The 12313-nt window shown below is 36.0% G+C and overlaps 1 protein-coding gene across 2 annotated transcripts in view; it reads right to left on the bottom strand.

The window, feature by feature from the left end:
- Nucleotides 1-8459, bottom strand: part of ATAD2B (ATPase family AAA domain containing 2B) — a 65820-nt gene extending 57361 nt beyond the window's left edge. The window contains exons 1-6 of one of the 2 annotated variants that reach the window (XM_035897938.1): nt 8308-8459; nt 5930-5976; nt 4741-4894; nt 2470-2572; nt 1820-1928; nt 404-520 (exon numbers count right to left, since the gene is read on the bottom strand). In XM_035897938.1, coding sequence (XP_035753831.1) covers nt 404-520; nt 1820-1928; nt 2470-2547 — 304 coding nt within the window. In that variant the 5' untranslated portion in view covers nt 2548-2572; nt 4741-4894; nt 5930-5976; nt 8308-8459. The remainder of the gene's footprint in view (nt 1-403; nt 521-1819; nt 1929-2469; nt 2573-4740; nt 4895-5929; nt 5977-8307) is intronic. The other variant, XM_035897937.1, reaches the window with a different exon arrangement.
- Between the last annotated feature and the right edge of the window lie 3854 nt (nt 8460-12313).

Below are 12313 nucleotides of genomic sequence, written 5' to 3'. Positions count from 1 at the left end.
TTATCCACAGTTATGAATTAGGCTTACCACTCGAGAATCAGGCATAACATTAACTACTTTTTCTATGTAACTAATTTATTAGATTGCTTTCTGAATTCAACTTCTGCCAAGTATTTCTTGACTTAAGCCCCTTTCACCTCCAACCCTGAACCCAGCACATGGCAGTACTTACAAAGTTCAGTAAGGCAGCATGCACTAGCAATGCCACCACCATTGACAAATTGATAGATTGTGTCTCAGTAGCCATATTCACATGGTGAATAAAAACAGATGAAAGTCACTAATGCTGCATGGGAACTCTGTCAGGGGTGAGGAGCAATCATCCATCTTTTCATTTCCCACACTCATGGTATTCTTGGAGGTCAGTGGAGCAGAACTGCATGAGTACTGCCTATTTCCTCACCTATTGGAGGGGCCTGGTATCTTTCAACAGTTTTTCTCTGTCTGAGATTATATGGCCGATCATTTTCTTCTCCCTCGGCCTCTTCTACTTCTATATCTCCATCTTCTTCCTGAGACTCTGTTAGGGGGGAAAATATTTTCAGAACACTTCTACTTGATGCCAGAGCTATCTTCATCCTAAAAATTAACATTTTAATGGTCACTGAGAATTACTTCCTTCCTATTAACTAATACAAAGGGGCAAATCACTGGAAATTTGAAGACCAAGATAAATCTACAGCACATTGTCAAACTTCCTTCTAGTTTCTCACAGAAGGTTCTGGAAAAGCAACAGAAAAAAAAATAAATGTAGTCAAATTATAGTTGTAAAGTACTTCAAATATCACTTCTATCTACTGTCTTTTTCTTTCAATAATTCTCCTTCAAATTAAGAACAATGCTTTTCTTCTCATTCTTTTCCCATAGAAGCCTCAGAAAATCTGATACATGACAGAGCATGTTCACAACTTCATAATTCGCAACATAATTTTTAAACAAAGCAAAAATACACTTCATAAAGGTACCACCTAAGTCCATCTATTAACAGGATCAGTATTTCCATCCAGGGATCTCAGAATTAAGACTGCATTCTTATTAATTGGGACAGACCATTCCTCCTACAGCAGTTTCCATTCAAATCAAGACACACTATGCTGAACCCTGTACAGATCCCTGAAGTTTGAGTCTGATTTCTTAAGGAAGCCAAGCATGTTGTTGATCATGCCACCAAAGTTAGCCATAATCACTTCTTCCTCAATACTTCTTGAACCTACTGGCTAGTTTTATTCAAATTTTTAAAGGAAGGTAGAATTTCAAATACAGTTGTGTGTCTACGAGCCTTCTAAAATTCAGTGGATGGATAGAAAACAGAGACTTTAATTAATACCTTCCCCGAAGAAGGGTGCAGAACTGACTATTACACATTCTTTCTGGCAACTGCCACCCAGCATATGAGAACTAGCAAGTCAGTTAGAACATGCACAGCTGCAGACTACATGCATCACATCCTGGCTTCCACCAGAGGACTGTTACAGGGAATATTAGGAAAGCTCCAGTGTTACGGAGAAAAGAAGTAAGGGAATGTAGTATATAAACATTTAGAAACCAGAGTTTTTTCTGCTACTTTCAGATAATCTTGCTTTTGTTTAAAGAAAACTACCGAGGAGATCCCTAAAACTTCTCATTCTTCTAAAGGAGAGGAATCCTTCTGTGTGTATTGATTCACAATAGTCTTGATAATTTTTCTATTTAATAACTCCAAATCTAGATTCAAACCCCAATTACTTCCTGTAGTGCAACATATTGCTATCTTATGTTGAGAAGAGCTTTCTTTTGTAAGTATTTCAGAAAACGCCTTATAATTCTTTACAACCCATACCTTCTTCTTCCCCTTCTGTGGACACTTCGTGGTGGTTCTGAATCCCATAGCTATTTCTCCTCAGTGATTTCCTTCTTCTTTTCACTCGAGAATACATATCCATGTTTTCCTGGAATAGAATTCACATACACTTCTATCAGTACTGTCCCATGTCACTATGTCACTCACAGTGTTAGTCCACAGTTCAGTAATACATAATCAGTAGCCCCCAAGTCTTTTTCCAACACAGCCATCCACAGGTAGACTACAAAAGCAGTCTCATTTAATAGGTGGTAAAATAAAGTCTCTCAGTACCTAGTCCATCTAAGACATAGATAAACACCAGTATCAAGCTGGTTTAGGGAACAAAGCTGATGACAGTCCCTGGTTCTGTTTTCGGACTATCAGAATGTGTGTCAAACCAAAGGAGAACAACCACAGTACCTCAATAAGAGCATGGAAGTCAATTCATCAATAAAGAAAAATTGTTTAGAACATATCAGTGAATCTTGTTTTGAATTTGAGTTTACCAAGCTTTTTTAATATTATCCACTGAAGGGCATCTGAAACCTTTCAACAGAGCTACAGACTAATGTACAGAGACTGCAAAAACAAACACGCTCCCCCATTGATATTACTTTTATTCAAGATCTGAGACACTCTGCACTTACAAATTCTGTGTCTGTCCACATTCGTAGCCGTTCTACTTCCCCAGACCGCCTATTTCTCCTGATGTTAATATTATCCATTTCCTGTAGGACAGCTTCAGCAGTACTAAAATGTATTCAACAGTTAACACAAAAAAAATTCAGTCTTAAAGTAGTAGACATGCAGAACTTTTTACACAGCATCCAACAACCTAACATATGTATTTTTATGGTCTGTTATAGCTATTCCAAGGTTTACAAGTCAACTAAATATACATATGAATTAAAATCTGAAAATTTTAGGATAGCTTCTTGAATCTACTAATTAACTACAAAACCAACCATAACAATGAAAACTTAAAGATGAACCTATAGAATATAAGCTAAACAGTATGCAAAAGAATAAATGCTGAAGATATTATAATTCGGGGTTCAAATTAGACTGTAATATTTAAAAAAAAAATTTCCTTAGTGTAAATTGTAGCATATAAATTTGTAACTGCTTAGATGGTAGGTGTCAGATAAGACTAAGTTTGCAGAGTAAGAAAGTAAAGCTTTTTACCTACATAATTATAATATTGGGAAAGCAATTAATGTCTCTACCTCATAAGCTTTACAGCTTATTACCCTGGCCTCAGAAAGATACTAATAAATAAAGGATTATTTTTTTTTAAATGTTAAATCAGTAACACCTAGAATTTCATCACTCATTATTTGAGCTACTATACCATTTCTCATCTACTATTTAATTAGTCTACATTTTCAATATCTGAAGTATTTGTAAACAGCTGTCAAAACAATAGTGGTGTATAAATAGTAACTTTGGCCAAGATGTTTCATTGCTAAGGAAGAAAACAACAGAGTATTCGCCAGGCCAAGTCAATTATTTGGCCACCTGTCCTGAACACCTGGTTACTGCTCTCTATGGCCATTATGGTAGATTTCCACTGGAATTCTACTATAATTGTGTAATAATTGTAAGAAGGCAGAAATTTTCACTTCCTTTCTTTCAAGCTGTTGAAATCTAAAGGGCGCACTCCTGCCTAGAAAGAAGTCAATAGTCACAGAAGTTGGTAAAGTCAAGATTTCATTATGAGCGTCCCTCTCAATTTTAAACAATTCTCCTAAAATACCTGCGATGTGTGACATAACCACTTCAAGTACAGTCATGCTGTGGTTTGCTATCAAAGAAAATAGGGTTGGAGGGGACCTGGAAAAGTCCACCTGCTCTGCCAGGCAAGAACAAACTACACAATACCTAAATCATTCCTGACACATTAGTCTAACCTGTTCTTAAAAACCTCCAGTGATAATGGGACACACTGTTATCAGTATAAGTTCATATAGACTTCAGTACCATGATCTTATCAAATTACAGTCTTCATGGTAGACTTTTTCCTATTGTTGATGAGGAGAGGGAGATTCAACTGCAACTAGAAAAATAAATGTAACTCAATTTGTAAAGCGATACCAAGTAGTTACTGAGTAAATTGAAAAAGAAAATTAAATTAATAAAAGATTCAACAGAATACATTTAACAATAAAGATCATACTTGGCAATTAAATGCTTATGTTTAAATAATTTTCCAAGCACTAGAGCAAGCAGTCTCTCATAGATATGACTATTAAAACCCATTTTACAGGTGGGAAAATTGAGGTATATTAAGTGACCTGCCCAAGGCCACATAGAAATAGTATTTCGAGAAAAGTATTTCTGGCTCCCATTCCTATGCTCAGACCAGACCGTGCCTCCCTCTCTGACCTACTTTGTCTGCACAGTAAATGTCAAGAAGTGACACCCACCCTATGTGAATTACTAACAAATGGCAAAAAACAAAAACAAAAAAAAAAGCTACAAACTTTTGATATTTTATGATCAAAATCATACAAGCAAAATCTAGAAAGCTTCCAAGCATTGTTGCTAATTACCAATTTACATCACATTTAAGGTATCACTACATAAACAGGTTACTAAGAAACAAACTAGGGTGTGGATTTACAGCATGTCAGCCACTCTGCAATAACCGCCAACATAGACGGTGTTATCCAGGTGTAAACACAAAGTAGCTTACTCCTCAATGAAAGTCTGGTAAGCTGCTTTGCATTTAGAGCATGGATAACATAGGCAGTTACAGCACAGGACCCAGCCTGTAACTCAAACCACAGTCTAGCTTGCCTCAACGCTAATACATTCCCACAGTAAAACACATAGATGGCACTGGAAGACAGGGTTTTCTAACTTTTAAAAAAATCATTAAGATGCTTTGTGAATGCAACTGAAGTATCCCCACATACCTGTTTACTAGCTGATCAAACAATAAACTCTGATTCAAAGTTTCAAATCTGTTTTTCCTGGACCGACAACTTTTTCTGACTTCTATATCTCCGTTTATGCAAGCATGGTCCCCATCTCCCTTTTTTTCCCCTCGAAGGGGATGGCTTTTGAGAGCTAAGAGAAATTTGTATTACTACTTCAAAATGCAGGAAACAACATTTTCACAAACAAGAATTAATAAGAGAAAACTTAGCAAGGACAATAAACCAAAAGTTATGGAGCACAGTATAAGCACCCTTATATAAGCTAAAGAAAAGTATTTTTTAATTCCTATCAAAGTTGTTTTACAAGCTGTTGCTTCGGACTTGAGCTTGCTTCCTTATACGATAATCTTATTTTAGGATGAAAATTTGGCATTCAAATATCCATTCAGTATTTTTAAGTTAGCAGCAATACTAAAATGCGCACTTTGCCCAGTTACAATTCTTAAGTCTTTAAAATGTATTATCAAAAGGTTAGATACAACACATTGATTTCACAAGCAAATCTGCATCAGCTACTCTGTACAGCGCCAAACAAAAAGGGATCCCACTTCTGATTGTTCCTTAGGCACCACAATAAATAATAAAAATATGAAAAATGCTTAATGGATTAACGCATACATAGAGTCAACATAGAACTAAACAAGACAGAACTGATGAAAAAGGGACACGAAGGACAAAGTGGGTTTAGCTGAGATATGCAACAAGATGGCAAGTTTGTAAGGTACAAGCATATAGGAAAACTGTTCAAGGTAGCAGGAGCTGCAGACAAGGCAGGTCTCTATGAAGCGATAGTAGAGTTAAGTAATGTTAAGAACCACAGAAGGCCAAATTTTAAATGAGCAAAGAGTAAATTAAAGAGACCAGCTGGGAGAGGAAGGCCAAAATTAGTTCATAACAGTAAATTTTGGAATTAAGGAAAACAACAAGATCATAGCCAAGAGGTCTGAATTGAGAAGAGAAATGGAATTTCATCTAAGAATGTTCCCCATGTCCACAGAGAGCATCCAAGATGTTGACAGAAGAAAACTGAGCCAAAACAGTAACTTTTCTGGTCAAAATGGTCAGTATCAGCAAAGTTATTAAAAATAGATGCAACTGAGAATCATTGACATAAAACTGTTAAATATAAAAGTAGGTACAAAAGAGTCTGCTGTCATACACTTACATAAGCTACGTCCATTTGGTAGTGTAGCACCAGGCTGAGAAGTTAACCTAGGAAACAATTATATTAGACACACAAATAACGTTAACACTCCTTAGCCAAGCAAAAGTTACACAGTGAAAATAGAACTTTAAACATAGAATGTTACATGATACACTATGACTTCAAAACCTTTGTGACATGTAGGCTCTGAAGAGTCTGCTTCATGCCCAACATTGGAATGAGGACAAAACTGCCAAATACCAATTACTTGAGTCCCCCCAATTATCTACACATTTCTTTTATTAATCCCTCCAATGTTCCCTCATGCCACGTCCTACTATTAACTCTCCCCTTAGTTTCAGAACAAGATCTTGATATAGCTCTTCAAAAGCAATTATCACTCAAACACTTTGGACAAACTAGCAGAAGTACAAAAAGCTGTTTGGTACTCACAGAAAAAGAATAAATTTAACAGAATTACCAACTCAGGTGAATGGGATTAATTTATGCTGGAGGTACTTAAAATCAGTTTAAAATATTTTCATGTTCTCTTTCTATCTGGTATTTTTAATTTCTTTTTAAGTTAATTTTTAGGAAAATTAAGCCCTACAACATCATAGTCTAAGACAAAAACGTATTCCAAAGTTTTCTGCAATTTTTTTGCATAAGCAATTGTTCCCTCATTCACTTATCTTTTTTAAAGTGAAAATATTCTTATTTATTAGACATGATTTTACTAAAAGGTAATTTAGAGTAGAACACAAATGAACAAAAACTTTACAACCACTGGCAGACTGTTAAAAGTAAGTTGTCAACATAGCTATGCCAAAAAGCGAAATAAAACAGGCAAAAGGAAAAAAATATATATATATATCTCTGCCACCCTCAGAAACAGTAAGTTCTTTACAGACAAGTGAACTGTATGTACTGCACACCAGTATTGGATAGAGAGGAACTCCTTGTTCTCAAACTAGAAAACTAAAATGGGAAAAAGGAGGGGAAATCTTAATACCAAACGTAATCTGAGCTTGAACGTGATCAAGAGTTCAACAGGCTACAAAGAGTTCAACTCAGAGGCACAGAAGATGCAGGCTTTGTTATTATTTTCCCCAAGAAATTTATAACAAACCCTTACAGAACAAAGGTAACCTAAGGTTTGTTGCAAGGGTTGGGTAATAACACAGAAAACCACATTTACAAAAGTCATGCCCACATCCAGCTTTCCAGTAACATGTTTCTGGTCAGATATTTTAAGTATTTTAGGAACCACAACTGAAAAAGTGAAATTTGACTGTAATAAAGGTTTAGCAACAAAACTTTGGGGAAAAGTCTTAGCAACTCAAGATCACTATTAGGCCCAGTGCTTTGGATTTTGGCAGAAAACAACAAAAAACCCTCAGATGCTAAGACATGTCGCAGTGGGTTCTTCTACATGAGTAATAACACGAGTTTCAGTATCCTGGCCAAATTTCATTTGACACAGTGATCCAAATTCTGCCAGGCACGTTAAATATTTTTTTTTTAATCTCATAGCATTTCTAACAGGTACAGTATAAGTCTACACTTATAAACAAAAGAAATGGAAGGTGCATAAGTTTCAATACATTCCCAGATGACCATGGCATAGTTTTTAAATATGCTTCATCCTAGCAGATGACAGTCCAGTAGTGAATTACAGTCGCGCTTACATCCAAAGTGGTGCAAGAACAACTTTGATTTGTACATAAATGCAAAACATGTACCTACAAAAGAATCGGTACTATCTGAAAGTTTACAGCCTAGGAACATACTGCCTACACTGTCTGATAATTACTTGTAATCATGTGAAGAACTTTATGAACACAAGAATGCTTTGTAAAATATCATTAATCAAAGTTATAAAATGAAACTAATTACTTCTCTTTTGAGTTATAAAAATGTGGCAGGATTGAGGCTATATTTAATAAAATACAGTCATTTACTTGAGTCCTTATCACCAAACAGGGAAGAGAGGCTGAAAACGACAATGGAAAGAAACTTGGCCATTATCCATTCCCTAAAGATGAGGATAATACTGATTTCCTAATTAAAATGTCATGTCTTCTTATAGTTTGAGTACATAAAAATACCAATTAAGTCACTAAATTTGGCTGTATCAAGAATCTAGAATTCAGACTGCATCTCAAATAAAATTACTTCCCATTTTTGCACAAATTTGCATAGAAAGGAAACACAGAGATGAGAAGATTGATGTAACCCACGTTTCTGGAGTCTTAAACTAAAAGAAAATTGTATGAAAATAACATGCTTCAAAAATACACTCGAGTGTGAGCTGCAGCTCATTGCAGAAACAGCATAAGTGAGGTTAACAATACAGGAAAAATTGGTAAGACTTAATTTTTGTCTTGGCACCAAGTTACCTGGACTGTCCAGTTGAGATGCTCCATTCCTCTCGCTGCCCAGTACTGCGTGATTTTGATTTGTCTTTGCACACAGGATCAGCATGTTTTGAGGTACGTTTGGCAGGAGGAGATATGTGGCTATCACTCAAACTAGCATCACTACCTTCATCTTTCTGAAAAGAAAAAAGCATCAGACCATACTTAATTGGCTCATTTATACATATTCTTACAGAGAGGAAATGTAGGCTTAGTAAAAGGGATGTCTCTATCAAACCTTTGGTAACCAGCTTGTGTGAAATATTAAAAATGTTTATTCTGAAAACATTACTGGAAACTATGAAATTATTTAATTTTTAATATTCAACTTTTCTGTAACATTTAAGATTTATTTCTGAACAAGCATTCTGTTTCTCTAACCCACTGTATTTTGTATATCATGCATAACACAGCTCCTCTTACCCCATTTGCAAAAGAACTAACAGTGCAAATAAAGAGAAAAGGGGACTGAGGAAAATAAAGATCCTTAGAAACACCTCATGAATTTATTCTACTGACATTATCTTTGTCTTGAAAATGCTTAAACAGTCACACTATGCTCTTCCTTCTTGTAAGAGTTTTGCAATACCTTGTTCTCTTCTTTAGACTGTCAAACACGCAGCTAGGAGTAACTGAAAGTGGACTTTATACTTCTATGGCACTTTTTGTCTAATGTGTTCATTAACAGCATTATGCACACTAAGATTCGTCTTGACACATTTAAGAAGCACCTAAACACTACCAGAGAGGGTTTTTTCTGTTGTGCTTATGAGAGGTATGTAGACAGAAACTCAAAGATAAGAGCAAGTGATTACTTCAGAGCTGTATGTAACAAGTGGACAGACAGAAAACTTTGGAGGATCTGCTTCTGTTAAGGTGAACTACAAAAAGAGAGGGGGAAAAAAAAAAATCAAGGTTCTATAAACCACAAATCTTATCTCATGAAAACAAGTCTTGATTAAACTAAATATCCTCTCTTGCAACAACACAGTAATCAATTTCCGAATATTAAGGTCCAGGAATTGTCAGTAATCATTTCAACTAAGAACAAAAGATAATTTTACTCATATGCAAGGAGATGGTCACGGAAGTCCCATTTGTTCATCAGGCTTATTAACAACAACAATCTGATTTGCACTCCAGATAATTCAACATCATGATGTCTCACGTATTCAAGAAAATTAAAAAAAGAGTCTTTTTCTTAAGAGAGGAAGACAAACTATCATAGGACAGTATTTCGAAAGTGGCAAAGCCTAAAGAAATCCAAATGTACAGGTGCAGTTCAACAAGAGAGCTCAGCACCACCGAACCCAGGGGCTCCCTTGCCTGGCTACACCACACCACACTCCAATCCCCTTTGATCTTCTGATGGTTCCACGAGCCACCCATAAACCAAATCAGCTCAGTAAAGCTTCAAGAGTTCACTTCCCTTCTGTTAGACTAGCTTTCTACCTGGTTAGTGAGCTGAATCATTTCAATGAGGCATCAGACAAGTACAAAAGAGAATGCAAGAAAAAAACCCACGAGGTGAGGACGGGCCCCCCGTGTGCAGGAACAGAAAGCTGCAAGTGAAATGGGCTGACTACGTTATGCCTTAACATTTATTTGTATATGTTATATATAAATATGTATAATATAAAAATATGTACAGTTTATATATATTAACAAGTATTAACCAATATAAAATACCTATAATACTAATACATTAATAAATATGGTAATCATTATGATAACAGTAGTTATCTACTGAATGTTATACGTTATTTTTATTTATACTATAAATACTCGTAAATACTTTTGATAACACTAAACATACTAAATCCTAAAAACTAGTATTAAATGCTAACCAGTCCACTTTCACATCTCATTTTAAAAGTAGTTTTAACTTTGATAACTCTTAGCCTGTGAAGTTAAATCCAGGGAAATAAAGAGGACTACACTAAAGACTCAATCTTGGGACTCATGTAACCCTAATAAAAAAAAAAAAAAAAAAAAAAAAAAAAACACAAAACACAAAACAAAACAAACCCCACACTTTTTTCTTCCTCATTCTTTCACATCTTCAGGAAGTACATCAATGTAACTCAAAATAATACCTAGACTAGATCACAGTTAAAACTTTAAATTAGATGAAGCAGAATTTGGGATCTAAAACTAAGACTTAGCCAAAGTGGTAGCAGAGGTAACTTCCACCATTCCTAAATACAAAATGCCTGCACCTTGCACAGCACTGTGAAATACATGTGCAGCCACCCAGCTGCTTTCCATAACACCCTGCAACTACAAAATACTGACTTTTCACAAAATTTTAATAGCGTAAATATTCACTTCTGAATACTGTAAGCATTTGTGTATGTACTTTTTGCTTTAATCAGCCACAAGTTTATTTCTGGACTTAGAGAAATACATGGTTGCTAAGCCAATGTTAGTAACTACTTTCTGAAACTACAAGAGCTACCCTGTGCAGGATAGAAGCAGAGTTTCAAGGTAAGCCACAGAACCAGTTTTAAACCGGCTAGGCGAGACAGAGAAAATGAAGCTAAGAAAGAGGAACAAGCATGTAACAAAGCTTTATGAAGTCTAACATTAAAGCTGTTTTGCGAGCAGTGAAATTAGTAATGCTTAGGCTCCTATACTCCATTCTATACCCCTTCCCATGCAAGAATCCTATCTCCTCCCAGGTCTCCTATGACCATCTTTCTCTGCATTTCCTTCAGTTCCCTGCCTCTGGTCCCAAGTGCCAAAATTAGCTGGTATTCCTCATTCGCCCTCTCTATCTATTGATCAAAGGCAACAGAGCAATGTAGTTACTTCTGAGCTACCTGCATGCCAAATGGTCAGCTGGCAGGTGAAACAAAATAATAGCGATTAACCTGGAGACAAGATCTGCTGCTCCAGGTCTCCCTCTGCTGCCGAGTTACTAATACTCACAAAATTTATAAAAGCTGAGTATCTTTGAGATCTCCAACACTGTCAAGTGAACAGATACTGTCAATAGCTTCACAAACTGGAAGGGCAGGCTAACCGTCAACGTGATCACGTCAGCGCGGTTGCCTAAGGAACGAGACTAGCAATGAAGTGGTTTAATTAGCAGAGGCAATAATTTCTAGTTATTCTTTGTTTAGGATATTAGTTTCAGTGGAGCCTCACTTGTCTGCATATTAACTCTACACTGTAACTTAGCAAGCACAAAGCAAGTCTAAATGTTAAGACAGTCAAGCCCAAATACTAACTTGTTCATACACCTACTGCAAAAGATGCACTAACATACAAAATGTTTTACTGTGGAGTAGTGACAAAGCTACTACAATGAGAAATCATTGCATTTTAAAATATATTAATAAGAATCCAAGCTCCATTTTCCAGTTAACAGACAATCTCAAAAATTCAGGGTCTAGGGAATCAAATCACACCTAGACTGCCATCCAGAACTTTCACCTACCTACAATAAAATATGGAGATAGAGCTTTCACTACGCTCAAGGGATTAGCCAAACTGGGATATGCTAGAACAAGAAAAGAAATTAATTTCAATCCTAGAAGCCTTTACACAGAGCAGTCTATCCACCACCTCCTCCCATTTATAGCAAAAGAGGTCTAACGATTCCACTGCACTCAACTTGCTCCCTCAAGTAACTGGGTCTCAAACCATTTATACCTTCAATGATTAAAAATAGTACTTTAGTTTCAACCCAGAAACTTACTACTTAGCAGTACGCATGATGAAAATGTTCTGGGACTAGCAAGAGAAATGTATGATACAAGCATCAAACTTAAAAATTAAGAAATTTATAATGCAATTGCAGAAGTAGGAACTAATGCACTGAACTCAAAGCTCCTAATGAAACACTGGCACTGAAGCAAATGCATTCACATGCTGAGAGAATGCGGACAATACGAATTAATAAAATCTTAATCATGTCAGAAATTGCCTGAAAGCATACCAAGGCCACAAAGAACAGGCAAGCGCAGAAGAAAAAAAATGAGGT

The sequence above is a fragment of the Egretta garzetta genome, unplaced genomic scaffold (assembly GCF_000687185.1).
Source record: "Egretta garzetta isolate BGI_Z169 unplaced genomic scaffold, ASM68718v1 scaffold87, whole genome shotgun sequence".
Lineage (NCBI taxonomy): Eukaryota > Metazoa > Chordata > Aves > Pelecaniformes > Ardeidae > Egretta > Egretta garzetta.
This window is presented reverse-complemented; position numbering and strand designations above follow the sequence as displayed.